Source organism: Chroicocephalus ridibundus, unplaced genomic scaffold (genome assembly GCF_963924245.1).
Source record: "Chroicocephalus ridibundus unplaced genomic scaffold, bChrRid1.1 SCAFFOLD_788, whole genome shotgun sequence".
Taxonomy (NCBI): Eukaryota; Metazoa; Chordata; class Aves; order Charadriiformes; family Laridae; genus Chroicocephalus; species Chroicocephalus ridibundus.
In genome coordinates this window covers 2,930-17,006 of record NW_026961200.1, presented here as the reverse complement: position 1 = coordinate 17,006, position 14,077 = coordinate 2,930, and the positions used below count along the sequence as shown (strand labels likewise).

General features: G+C 62.8%; 1 protein-coding gene across 1 annotated transcript; it reads right to left on the bottom strand.

The window, feature by feature from the left end:
- Positions 1-1,016: 1,016 nt before the first annotated feature.
- Positions 1,017-13,068, bottom strand: LOC134509128 (cytochrome P450 2C20-like). The gene is made up of 8 exons (XM_063321608.1): positions 12,710-13,068; positions 9,853-10,165; positions 8,026-8,186; positions 5,292-5,471; positions 3,922-4,063; positions 3,650-3,837; positions 1,325-1,466; positions 1,017-1,221 (listed from the first exon to the last, which is right to left on the bottom strand). The coding sequence occupies exons 1-8, from the start codon at positions 12,887-12,889 to the stop codon at positions 1,040-1,042; spliced, it is 1,488 nt and encodes a 495-aa protein (XP_063177678.1). The 5' UTR covers positions 12,890-13,068; the 3' UTR covers positions 1,017-1,039.
- Between the last annotated feature and the right edge of the window lie 1,009 nt (positions 13,069-14,077).

Here is a 14,077-nt window from a genome sequence, read left to right as displayed (position 1 = left end):
TCCCCCAAAATAAAACCAACCTCCTTCTTCCCCCCCCTCCCCCATCTCCCTTCCGCGGGTTCCTGGGGTCACCGCGACCCCCCCCCCCCAACGTGTCCCCCCCCCGTGGGGGGCTCCCACAGGGACACGGAGGGAAAATGCTGTTTATTTGGGGATAAACTCTTACATTTCGGGGGGGGGGATAAGTGGGGTTTTGGGGGGATTAAGGGGGATTTGGGGGGGGGGATAAGTGGCTTTTAGGGGGAGATATGGTGGAGGGTTTTTGGGGGAATAAGTGGGGGTTTTGGGGGGATAAGTGGGATTTTGGGGGAATAAGTGGGGTTTTGGGGGGGATAAGTGGGGATTTTGGGGGAATAAGTGGGGTTTTTGGGGGGATAAGGGGGGATTTTGGGGGGTAAGTGGGGTTTGGGGGGGATAAGGGGGGTTTTTGGGGGGATAAGGGGGATTTTGGGGGGGATAAGTGGGGTTTGGGGGGGATAAGGGGGGATTTTGGGGGGTAAGTGGGGTTTGGGGGGGATAAGGGGGGTTTTTGGGGGCGATAAGTGGGTTTGGGGGGGGATGAGTGGCTTTTAGGGGGGAGATATGGGGTTTGGGGGGGATAAGTGGGGTTTTGGGGGGGGGGATAAATGGGTTTGGGGGAATGTAAGTGGGTTTGGGGGGGGATAAATGGGATTTGGGGGGGATAAATGGGTTTTGGGGGGGGAATAAATGGGTTCCAGAGGGAGATAAATGGGTTGGGGGGGGGGGGATAAATGGGATTTGGGGGGAATAAATGGGTTTTGGGGGGGGGAATAATGGGTTCCGGTGGGAGATAAATGGGTTGGGGGGGGGGGGGGGGGGATAATTGGGGTTTGGAGGGGGATAAATGGATTTGGGGGGGGGGTAAGTGGGGTTTGGGGGAGATAAATGGGTTATTTTTTTTGGGGGGGGGGGGTTGTAAGTGGATTGTGGGGGGGACGAAGGGTTTTTTGGGGGGGGGTGGGGGGGGAAGACGATGGACGCCCCCAATGCCCGGCAGAGGGGGGGGGGATGGGGGGTGTCAGCGGGGGCAGAAGCAGACCTCGAAGGGGCGGGGGATGTTCATGATGCCGATGACTTGGGGCGCAGGTCGGAAGGGGGGGGCGCCGGGGGGGCGGCGGAGCTGGAAGCGCTGCAGGATGGCGGTGAGGAAGAGGAAGAGCTGCGTCCGCGCCAGGCTCTCCCCCAGGCACATGCGCTTCCCTGCGGGGGGGGAGGAGAGGAAAGGGCGAGTTTTGGGGGGGGTTGTGGGGGGCACCCCCCACACTTTAAGGGGGGGGATTGGTTCTCGTGCCCCCCCACCCACCTGCGGAGAAGGGCAAAAAGGCTTCGCTTTTCTTGAACCCCCCTTTTTCATCCAAAAAATGGCCGGGGTCGAAGGTTTCGGGGTTTTTGAAGAAACGGGGGTCACGGAGGGCCGAGCTCAGCACGGGGTAGATGGTGCAGCCCTGGGGGGGGAGCGGGGGGGGGGGGGTCAAAAAGAGGAGGGGGGAGGCTGGGGGTGACTCCCCCCCGTCCCCCCCCCCCGAGGGGTAATCAATGATTAACCATCAGGGGTTGATGGGGGGAAAAAAAAAAACAACCCGACGGGGCCGGCGCCGATCAATGATTAACGGGCGATCGTATGGGAGTTGCGCAATTAAGAGTCAATGATTAAGCGCGGTGCGATCAATAATTGGCGATGAAGCTCATCAGGTGATTAATAATCAATGATTAAGCACACGGTGCGATCAATAATTGGCGATGAAGCTCGTCGGGCGATTAATAATCAATGATGAAGCGCGCGGTGCGATCAATAATCGGCGATGAAGCTCGTTGGGCGATTAATAATCAATGATGAAGCGCGCGGTGCGATCAATAATTGGCGGTGAAGCTCGCTCGGGCGATTAATAATCAGTGATTAAGCACGCGGTGCGATTAATAATTGGCGGTGAAGCTCGTTGGGCGATTAATAATCAGTGATTAAGCGCGGTGCGATCAATAATTGGCGAAGAAGCTCGTTGGCGATTAATAATCAATGATGAAGCGCGCGGTGCGATCAATAATTGGCGGTTGAAGCTCGTTGGGCGATTAATAATGATGAAGCGCGCGGTGCGATCAATCATTGGCAATGAAGCTCGTTGGGGCGATTAATAATCAGTGATTAAGCACGCGGTGCGATCATAATTGGCGGTGAAGCTCGTTGGGCGATTAATAATCAGTGATTAAGCGCGGTGCGATCAATAATTGGCGATGAAGCTCGTTGGGCGATTAATAATCAATGATTAAGAGCGCGGTGCGATCAATAATTGGCGATGAAGCTCGTTGGGCGATTAATAATCAATGATGAAGCGCGCGGTGCGATCAATAATTGGCAATGAAGCTCATTGGGCGATTAATAATCAATGATGAAGCGCGCGGTGCGATCAATAATTGGCGATGAAGCTCGTCGGGCGATTAATAATCAATGATGAAGCGCGCGGTGCGATCAATAATCGGCGATGAAGCTCGTTGGGCGATTAATAATCAATGATGAAGCGCGCGGTGCGATCAATAATTGGCGGTGAAGCTCGTTGGGCGATTAACAATCAATGATTAAGAGCGCGGTGCGATCAATAATTGACTATGAAGCTCGTTGGGCGATCAGTAATCAATGACTAATGGGTGGTGCAATTAATAATCGATGATTAAGCACACAGTGCGATCAATAATTGACGATGAAGCTCGTTGGGCGATTAATAATGATTAAGTGTGCGGTGTGATCAATAATTGATGATAAAGCTCATTGGGCGATCAATAATCAATGACTAATGGGTGGTGCAATTAATAATCGATGATTAAGTGTGCGGTGCGATCAATAATTGGCAGTGAAGCTCGTTGGGCGATTAATAATCGATGATTAAGCGCGCGGTGCGATCAATAATCAATGATTAAGTGCACGGTGCGATCAATAATTGACTAACGAAGGTGCCGAACCTCGCGGGGGGGAGGCAGTTCCTCGCCCTGCCGTGATCAGTAATTAACGAGGAGCCGCTAACGAGCCTTGGGGAGGGTGAAGCAACTCCTTGCCCACCATGATGGATAATTAACGATTGATTAACGAGGGTGATGATCGTTGGGGAGGGTGAGGCAACTCATAGACCACGATGGTCAATACTCAACGATCGACTAACGAAGGTGCCGAACCTCGGGGAGGGGGAGGCGGTTCCTAACCAAGGGTAATTAATGAGGAGCTGCTAACGAGCCTTGGGGAGGGTGAAGCAATTCCTAGTCCACTCTGATCAATAATTAATGACCCATTAATGAGGGTGATGGTCGTTGGGGGGGGTGAGGCAACTCATCGTGGATGATGGTCAATACCCAACGGTTGACTAACGAAGGTGCCGAACCTTGGGGAGGCAGTTCCTCATCAAGGGTAATTAACGAGGAGCCGCTAACGAGCCTTGGGGAGGGTGAAGCAACTCCTTGCCCGCCGCGATGGATAATTAACGATTGATTAACGAGGGTGGTGATCGTTGGGGAGGGTGAGGCAACTCATCGTGGAGGATGGTCAATACCCAACGATCGACTAACGAAGGTGCCGAACCTCGGGGAGGGGGAGGCGGTTCCCCATCAAGGGTGATCGGTAATTAACGAGGAGCCGCTAACGAACCTTGGGGAGGATGTAGCCCCCCAGGGGGGTGTCGCGCGTCACCGTCCGGATGAAGCCGAGGGGGACGAGGTCCAGGTACCGTTGGGCCTCGTGGAGGAAGGCCTCGGTGTAGGGCATGGCCCCCCTGTCCCGCAGCGCCGGGGGTCGCTCCCACCCCACCACCCGCTCCAGCTCCTGCCCCACCTTCCCTGGGGGGAGATGACGGGGGGGGGGGGGTCAGCGGGGTGGGGGTGGGGGGGGTGTCCCCACCCCCACCCCGGCGCTGGTCCCACCTGCCACCTCGGGGTGCTCCAGCAGCAGGAGGAGGCAGTAACGGAGGGTGATGCTGGTGCTCTCGGTGCCGGCGATGAAGAGGTCGAAGAGGGTGGGATGAAGGTTGTCCCTCCCGAAGGCCGTCCCCGCCGTCCCCTTCTCCTGCCGGGTTTGGGGACACCGTGGGTGGCGCCCCCTTGGCGTCCCCCAACCCCACCCCCGTGTCCCCTCCCCGGCTCCGAGGGGGCCACCCGAGTTCTCCAGGGGCCACCCGAGTTCTCCAAGGGCCACCCGAGTTCTCCAAGGGCCACCGAAAGGCGGTGCTGTGGCGGGGTCACCGTGTCACCCCGGGGTGGCGCCCGGTGTCACCTGAGATGGGGGGGGGGGGGGGACGCACGCACACTCGTCCCCTCGTGCCCCACGTCCCCTCGAGATGAGCCTGGGGGTCCCGGCACCCCGTGTCCCCCCAAGACGATGCCGGGGGGCCCGGCTCTTCCCAGGATGACGCTGGGGGTCCCCCGTCCCCTCGTGTCCCGTGTCCCCTCGTGTGCCGTGTCCCCCCCAAGATGATGCTGGGGGTCCCCTCGTGCCCCGTGTCCCCCTGAGATGGCACCTTGTGTCCCCCCAAGATGATGCCGAGGGTCCCCTCACGCCCCGTGTCCCCCCCTGAGATGGCACCTTGTGTCCCCCCAAGATGACGCTGGGGGTCCCCTCATGTCCCGTGTCCCCCCAAGATGACACTGGGGTCCCCTCACGCCCCGTGTCCCCCTGAGATGGCACCTTGTGTCCCCCCAAGATGATGCCAGGGGTCCCCTCGTGTCCCCCCCTGAAATGGCACCTTGTGTCCCCCCCAAGATGACGCTGGGGTCCCCTCATGTCCCGTGTCCCCCCCAAGATGATGCCGGGGGTCCCCTCGCACCCCGTGTCCCCCCCTGAGATGGCACCTTGTGTCCCCCTGAGATGATGCTCAGGGTCCCCTCACACCCCGTGTCCCCTTGAGATGGCACCTTGTGTCCCCCCCAAGATGATGCCGAGGGTCCCCTCACGCCCCGTGTCCCCCTGAGATGGCACCTTGTGTCCCCCCAAGATGACGCTGGGGGTCCCCTCGTGTCCCCCCCTGAGATGGCACCTTGTGTCCCCCCCAAGATGACGCTGGGGTCCCCTTGCGCCCCGTGTCCCCCCCTGAGATGGCACCTTGTGTCCCCCTGAGATGATTCCGGGGGTCCCCTCGTGTCCCCCCCTGAGATGGCACCTTGTGTCCCCCTGAGATGATGCTCAGGGTCCCCTCGTGTCCTGTGTCCCCCTGAGATGATGCTGAGGGTCCCGACCCCTCGCACCCCGTGTCCCCCCAGGATGACGCTGGGGTCCCCCGTCGTGTCCCCCCCCGAACCTGCTCCATCCTGCGCAGGAAGGCGTCCACGAAGTCCCGGGGCTCCTCCACCAAGTGCAGGGTGGCCTCGTGCTCCGCCACCTTCCTGGCCAGGAAGTCCTGGATGAAGGCGTTGTTGCGGAAGAAGGTCTGGTGGGGACCCGGCAGCAGCTCCATCAGCCCGGGCAGGAGGTTGTAGAGCTGCCGGCAGAGAGAGGGGGGACACGGTGACCGGGAGGTGGCATCGATGGTGGGGAGGTGGCACGGTGATGGGGAGGTGACACGGTGTTGGTGAGGTGACACGGTGTTGGTGAGGTGGCACAGTGACAGTGAGGTGGCATCGATGGCAGAGAGGTGGCACGGTGATGGTGAGGTGGCACGGTGTTGGTGAGGTGGCACAGTGACAGTGAGGTGGCATCGATGGTGGAGAGGTGACATGGTGTCAGTGAGGTGACACGGTGTTGGTGAGGTGGCATCAATGGTGGAGAGGTGACATGGTGTCAGTGAGGTGGCATCGATGGCGGAGAGGTGGCACGGTGATGGTGAGGTGACATGGTGTCAGTGAGGTGACACGGTGATGGTGACGTGGCATCAATGGTGGTGAGGTGACACAGTGACAGTGAGGTGGCATCGATGGCAAAGAGGTGACATGGTGTCAGTGAGGTGACACGGTGACAGTGAGGTGGCATCAATGGTGGAGAGGTGACACGGTGTCAGTGAGGTGACACGGTGACAGTGAGGTGGCATCGACGGTGGAGAGGTGGCACGGTGATGGTGAGGTGACACGGTGTCGGTGAGGTGACATGGTGTCAGTGAGGTGACACGGTGACGGTGAGGTGCCATCGATGGTGGAGAGGTGGCACGGTGGTGGTGAGGTGACACGGTGACAGTGAGGTGGCATCAATGGCAAAGAGGTGACATGGTGTCAGTGAGGTGACACGGTGACAGTGAGGTGGCATTGATGGTGGAGAGGTGACATGGTGTCAGTGAGGTGGCATCGATGGTGGTGAGATGACACGGTGTTGGTGAGGTGGCACAGTGACAGTGAGGTGGCATCGATGGTGGAGAGGTGGCACGGTGATGGTGAGGTGGCATGGTGTTGGTGAGGTGGCACAGTGACAGTGAGGTGGCATCGATGGTGGAGAGGTGACATGGTGTCAGTGAGGTGACACGGTGTTGGTGAGGTGGCATCAATGGTGGAGAGGTGACATGGTGTCAGTGAGGTGGCATCGATGGCGGAGAGGTGGCACGGTGATGGTGAGGTGACATGGTGTCAGTGAGGTGACACGGTGATGGTGAGGTGACACAGTGACAGTGAGGTGGCATCGATGGCAAAGAGGTGACACGGTGTTGGTGAGGTGACACGGTGACAGTGAGGTGCCATCGATGGTGGAGAGGTGACATGGTGTCAGTGAGGTGACACGGTGTTGGTGAGGTGGCATCGATGGTGGAGAGGTGGCACGGTGATGGTGAGGTGACATGGTGTTGGTGAGGTGGCACAGTGACAGTGAGGTGGCATCGATGGTGGAGAGGTGACACGGTGACAGTGAGGTGGCATCGATGGCAAAGAGGTGACATGGCGTCAGTGAGGTGGCATCGATGGCAAAGAGGTGGCACGGTGATGGTGAGGTGACACGGTGATGGTGAGGTGGCATCGATGGCAAAGAGGTGACATGGCGTCAGTGAGGTGACACGGTGTTGGTGAGGTGGCATCGATGGTGGAGAGGTGGCACGGTGTCAGTGAGGTGGCACGGTGTCAGTGAGGTGACACGGTGACAGTGAGGTGACACGGTGTGGGTGAGGTGGCATCGATGGCAGAGAGGTGGCACGGTGACAGAGGGGTGGCATGGCGCCGGAGAGGTGACACAGGGCCAGTGAGGTGGCATCCGTGCTGGAGAGGTGGCATCGATGCCGGGGAGGTGACACGAAGCTGGTGAGATGTCACGGTGCCTGGGAGGTGGCATCGATGCCAGGGAGGTGACACGGTGCCAGGGACATGACATGGGGCCGGGGAGGTGGCATCGATGCCAGAGTGGTGGCACGAAGCTGGTGAGATGAGACGGTGCCGGGGAGGTGACATGGTGCCAGTGAGATGACACGGTGCCGGGGAGGTGACACAGTGCCGGGGAGGTGACACGGTGCTGGGGAGGTGGCATCGATGCCGGGGAGGTGACAGGGTGCCGGGGACATGACACGGTGCTGGGGAGGTGGCATCGATGTCGGGGAGGTGACACGATGTCGGGGAGGTGACACAAAGCTGGTGAGATGACACAGTGCTGGGGAGGTGGCATCAATGCCGGGGAGATGACATGGTGCCAGGGAGGTGGCATCAATGCCGAGGAGGTGGCACGAAGCTGGTGAGATGAGACGGTGCCTGGGAGGTGACACGGTGCTGGGGAGGTGGCATCGATGCCGGGGAGGTGACACGGTGCCAGTGAGATGACACGGTGCTGGGGAGGTGGCATGGGTGCTGGGGAGGTGGCACGAAGCTGGTGAGATGACACGGTGCCTGGGAGGTGGCATCAACGCCGGGGAGGTGACACGGTGCCGGGGAGGTGGCATCGACGCCGGGGAGGTGACACGGTGCCAGTGAGATGACACGGTGCCGGGGAGGTGGCATGGGTGCTGGGGAGGTGGCACGAAGCTGGTGAGATGACACGGTGCCGGGGAGGTGGCATCGACACCGGGGAGGTGACACGGTGCCGGGGAGGTGACACGGTGCCGGGGAGGTGGCAGGGGCCGTGTCCCCGCTGACCTGGCCGGCGCTGGAGCTCTCCAGGTGGAAGTTCTGGGCCATGCGCTGCAGGACCTGCCGGTACTCGGCGTCCCCGTAGGCGAAGCGCCGGCCCAGGAGGATGCGGCAGATGGCGTTGCCCACGGCCGCGCTCAGCAGCAGCGCCGGGTTGAAGGGCTGCCCTGCGCCGGGGGCACCCCCGTGGCCATCAGCCCACCGTGAGGCCACCACCAGCCCACCATCATCCCACCATCAGCCCACCGTGATGCCACCACCGTCCCACCACAATGCCACCACGATCCCACCACAATCCCACCACGATCCCATGATGATCCCACCGCGATCCCACCACGGTCCCACCACAATCCCATTGGGATCCCATCACATTCCACCATGATCCCACCACAATCCCATTGTGATCCCACCATGGTCCCACCGCGGTCCCTCCACAATCCCACCACGATCCCACCACAGTCCCACCATGATGCCACCATGATCCCACCACAATCCCATTGGGATCCCACCATGGTCCCATCACGGTTCCACCATGGTCCCACCGTGATCCCACCACAGTCCCACCATGATCCCACCACAATCCCATTGGGATCCCACCATGGTCCCATCACGGTTCCACCATGGTCCCACCACGATCCCATGATGATCTCACCACGATCCCACCATGATCCCACCACAGTCCCACCATGATCCCACCACAATCCCATTGTGATCTCACCATGGCCCCACCGTGGTCCCTCCACAATCCCACCACAATCCCACCATGGTCCCACCACGGTTCCACCATGATCCCACCACGATCCCATGATGATCCCACCATGGTCCCATCACGGTTCCACCACAATCCCACCACGATCCCATGATGATCCCACCACGATCCCACCATGATCCCACCATGGTCCCACCACGATCCCACCATGATCCCACCACAATCCCATTGGGATCCCATCACGTTCCACCACGATCCCACCACGATCCCACCACGATCCCATGATGATCCCACCACGATCCCACTGTGATCCCACCACAGTCCCACCATGATCCCACCACAATCCCATGATGATCCCACCATGGTCCCACCACGGTCCCACCATGATCCCACCACAATCCCATTGTGATCCCACCATGATCCCACCACGATCCCATGATGATCCCACCACGATCCCACCGTGATCCCACCACAATCCCATTGGGATCCCACCACGGTCCCACCATGCTCCCACCATGATCCCACCACAATCCCATTGGGATCCCATCACGTTCCACCACGATCCCACCACGATCCCACGATGATCCCACCACGATCCCACCACGGTCCCACCATGATCCCACCACGATCCCACCACGATCCCATGATGATCCCACCACGATCCCACCGTGATCCCACCACAGTCCCACCATGATCCCACCATGATCCCATGATGATCCCACCATGGTCCCATCAAGGTTCCACCATGATCCCACCACGATCCCATGATGATCCCACCACGGTCCCACCACAGTCCCACCATGATCCCACCACAATCCCATTGGGATCCCATCACGTTCCACCATGATCCCACCATGATCCCACGATGATCCCACCACGATCCCACCATGATCCCACCACGATCCCACCGTGATCCCACCACGATCCCATGATGATCCCACCATGGTCCCATCACGGTTCCACCATGATCCCACCACAATCCCATGATGATCCCACCACGATCCCACCACGGTCCCACCACGATCCCACCACGATCCCACCACGCTCCCATGATGATCCCACCACGCTCCCACGCTGACCCCACGGCCATCCCGCCCCTTGCCCCCCCGCCCCCCGGCGCCCACCCTTGGTCCTCCGCAGCTCCTCCAGCAGCAGCTCCGTCTCCTCCTGGATCTGCTCCTCCAGCCCCCTCCTGCCCAGCCCCAGATCCCGCAGGGTGGAGAGGGCGAAGCGCCGCGTCTGCGCCCACCTCTCGCCGCTGCTCATGAAGATGCCCCGGTCGCCGCTGCTCTTCTCGGCCAGGGGGAAGCGGCCGCGGCGGGCGAACTCCTCGCCCCGCGTCACCAGCACCTCCCGCAGCAGCTCGTAGCCCAGGACCACCACGGCCGGCGTCGAGCCCAGGCGCAGGGAGAAGACGGGCCCGTACGTCTCGCTCAGCTGCCGCCGCACCGCACGCCGCTGATGGCGCCCCGAGGGGCTCGGCACCCGCCACCCCCCCCGTGTCCCCGTGTCCCCACCCTGTCCCTCCGTGTCCCCCCACGTCCCCATATCCCCCCCATGTCCCTCCATGTCCCTCCATGTCCCTCCATGTCCCCCCGTGTCCCTCCATGTCCCCCCATGTCCCCATGTCCCCACATCCCCACCATGTCCCCCCATGTCCCCCCATGTCCCCCCATGTCCCTCCATGTCCCCCATGTCCCCCAGTGTCCCCCCATGTCCCTCCATGTCCCCCTGACCCCCCCATGTCCCCATGTCCCCCCATGTCCCCATATCTCCCCCATGTCCCCCATGTCCCCCATGTCCCCCTGACCCCCCCATGTCCCCCCATGTCCCTCCATGTCCCCCCATGTCCCCATGTCCCCACATCCCCCCCATGTCCCCCCATGTCCCACCGTGTCCCTCCATGTCCCCCCGTGTCCCTCCATGTCCCCCCGTGTCCCTCCGTGTCCCCCCATGTCCCCACATCCCCACCATGTCCCCCATGTCCCCACCATGTCCCCATGTCCCCACCATGTCCCCATGTCCCCATGTCCCCCCATGTCCCCCCGTGTCCCCATATCCCCCCCATGTCCCTCCATGTCCCTCCATGTCCCTCCATGTCCCCCCATGTCCCCATGTCCCCACATCCCCACCATGTCCCCCCATGTCCCCACCATGTCCCCACCATGTCCCTCCATGTCCCTCCATGTCCCCCCGTGTCCCTCCATGTCCCCCCATGTCCCCCATGTCCCCCCGTGTCCCCCCACGTCCCCATATCCCCCCCATGTCCCCCATGTCCCCCCATGTCCCCATATCCCCCCCATGTCCCCCCATGTCCCCCCATGTCCCTCCATGTCCCCATATCCCCCCCATGTCCCCCATGTCCCCCCATGTCCCCCCGTGTCCCTCCATGTCCCCCATGTCCCCACAAGTCCCCCATGTCCCCATATCCCCCCCATGTCCCCCATGTCCCCCATGGCCCCCCATGTCCCTCCTTGTCCCCCCATGTCCCCCATGTCCCCCATGTCCCTCCATGTCCCCATATCCCCCCCCGTCCCCCCGTGTCCCCACCGTGTCCCCCCATGTCCCTCCATGTCCCCCTGACCCCCCCATGTCCCCATGTCCCCCCATGTCCCCATATCCCCCCCATGTCCCCCATGTCCCCCCGTGTCCCCCTGTGTCCCTCCATGTCCCCACATGTCCCCCATGTCCCCACATCCCCACCACGTCCCCCCATGGCCCCCCCCGACCCCCATGTCCCCCCGTATCCCCCCGTGTCCCCCATGTCCCTCCATGTCCCCTCCTGACCTCCCGTGTGCCCCCCACGTCCCCCCATGTCCCCCCATGTCCCCCCATGTCCCCATATCCCCCCCATGTCCCCATGCCCCCCCCGACCCCCATGTCCCCCTGTATCCCCCCGTGCCCCCCATGTCCCTCTGACCCCCCATGTCCCCAATGTCCCTCATGTCCCCCCATGTCCCCCCATGTTCCCCCCTGTCCCCATGTCCCCCTGACCCCCCCATGTCCCCCCATGTCCCCCCGTGTCCCTCCATGCCCCACCATGTTCCCAATATCCCTCTTACCCCCCATGTCCCCCCACGTCCCCCCATGTCCCCCATGTCCCCCTGACCCCCCCATGTCCCCCATGTCCCCATGTCCCTCTTACCCCCCATGCCCTCCATGCCCCCATGTCCCCCATGTCCCCTGTGCCCCCCGTGCCCCCCCCATGTGCCCCATGTCCCCATGTCCCCGTGACCCCCCCATGTTCCCCCCTTCCCCATGTCCCCATGTCCCCGATGTCCCCCATGTCCCCCTGACCCCCCCATCCCCATGTCCCCCATGTCCCCCATGTCCCTCTTACCCCCCATGCCCTCCATGCCCCCATGTCCCCCATGTCCCCCCCATGTCCCCCATGTCCTCATGTCCCCTCATGTCCCCCATGTCCCCCCATGTCCCCGATGTCCCCCATGTCCCCCCATGTCCCCGATGTCCCTAATGTCCCCCCATGTCCCCCATGTCCCCCCCATGTCCCCCTGACCCCCCATGCCCCCGATGTCCCCGATGTCCCCCGATGTCCCCCTGACCCCCCCATGTCCCCCTGACCCCCCCCGTCCCCCCATGTCCCCCATGTCCCCCCATGTCCCCCTTCCCCCCCCGTCCCCCCATGTCCCCCATGTCCCCATGTCCCCCTGACCCCCCCCTGCCCCCCCTGCCCCTGATGTCCCCGATGTCCCCCATGTCCCCCTGACCCCGCCATGTCCCCATGTCCCCCCATGTCCCCCATGTCCCCCTTCCCCCCCATGTCCCCATGTCCCCATGTCCCCCTGACCCCCCCCTGCCCCCCCTGCCCCCGATGTCCCCCATGTCCCCCTGACACCCCCATGTCCCCATGTCCCCGATGTTCCCCCATGTCCCCCTGACCCCCCCCTGCCCCCGATGTCCCCGGTGTCCCCGATGTCCCCGGTGTCCCCGGTGTCCCCGCTGTCCCCGCTGTCCCCCCACCTCGCGGAAGACCCGGCAGGTGTCGGCCGCCCGCAGCTGCAGCAGGTTCCCGAGCAGCGGCAGCGCGGGGGGGCCCGGGGGGTGGCCCCGCTCCCTCTGGCCCTTCTGCCACCGGGCCACCAGCCCCGTGGCCACCAGCACCAGCAGCAGCGCCACGGCGACGGTCCCCAGCGGCTCCATGGCGGCGGCGGGGGGGGGGGACACGGGGACACGCACCGGGGGACGCCTCGGGGAAGGTCCCGGGAGGGCGACACCCGCCTCGGGGGCTTGGGGACGAGGGGACCCGCTGGCCCCGGGGCCACCCTGGCCTGTCCCCTCCCCCCCGACCTTCGGCCCCTCGTCGCCACCTCCCCCCGCCCCCGCCCCCCGTCCTCTTGTCGCCACCCCCCCCCCCCCGCCCCCCCCCGTGTGGCATCCCCGTCCCCTCAGCGCCACCGCCGTCCCCTGGTTGCCAGCCCCTGTCCCCTGGTTGCCACCCCTGTCCCCTCCTTGCCACCACTGTCCCCTCGTTGCCACTCTTGTCCCCTGGTTGCCACCACTGTACCCTCGTTGCCAACCCTGTCCCCTCGTTGCCACTCTTGTCCCCTGGTTGCCACTCTTGTCCCCTGGTTGCCAACCCCTGTCCCCTGGTTGCCAACCCCTGTCCCCTGGTTGCCACCACTGTCCCCTCGTTGCCACTCTTGTCCCCTGGTTGCCAACCCCTGTCCCCTGGTTGCCACCCCTGTCCCCTGGTTGCCACCACTGTCCCCTCGTTGCCACTCTTGTCCCCTGGTTGCCAACCCCTGTCCCCTCATTGCCAACCCCTGTCCCCTGGTTGCCACCCCTGTCCCCTCCTTGCCACTCTTGTCCCCTGGTTGCCAACCCCTGTCCCCTCGTTGCCACCCCTGTCCCTCTTGTCCCCTGGTTGCCACCCCTGTCCCCTGGTTGCCAACCCCTGTCCCCTGGTTGCCACTCTTGTCCCCTGGTTGCCAACCCCTGTCCCCTCCTTGCCACTCTTGTCCCCTGGTTGCCACCTCTGTCCCTCTTGTCCCCTGGTTGCCAACCCCTGTCCCCTGGTTGCCACCTCTGTCCCTCTTGTCCCCTGGTTGCCACTCTTGTCCCCTGGTTGCCACCCCTGTCCCCTCCTTGCCACCCCTGTCCCCTGGTTGCCAACCCCTGTCCCCTCGTTGCCAACCCCTGTCCCCTCCTTGCCACTCTTGTCCCCTGGTTGCCAACCCCTGTCCCCTGGTTGCCACCCCTGTCCCCTGGTTGCCACCCCTGTCCCTCTTGTCCCCTGGTTGCCACCCCTGTCCCCTGGGTGCCACCTCTGTCCCTCTTGTCCCCTCGTTGCCACTCTTGTCCCCTCGTTGCCACCCCTGTCCCTTCGTT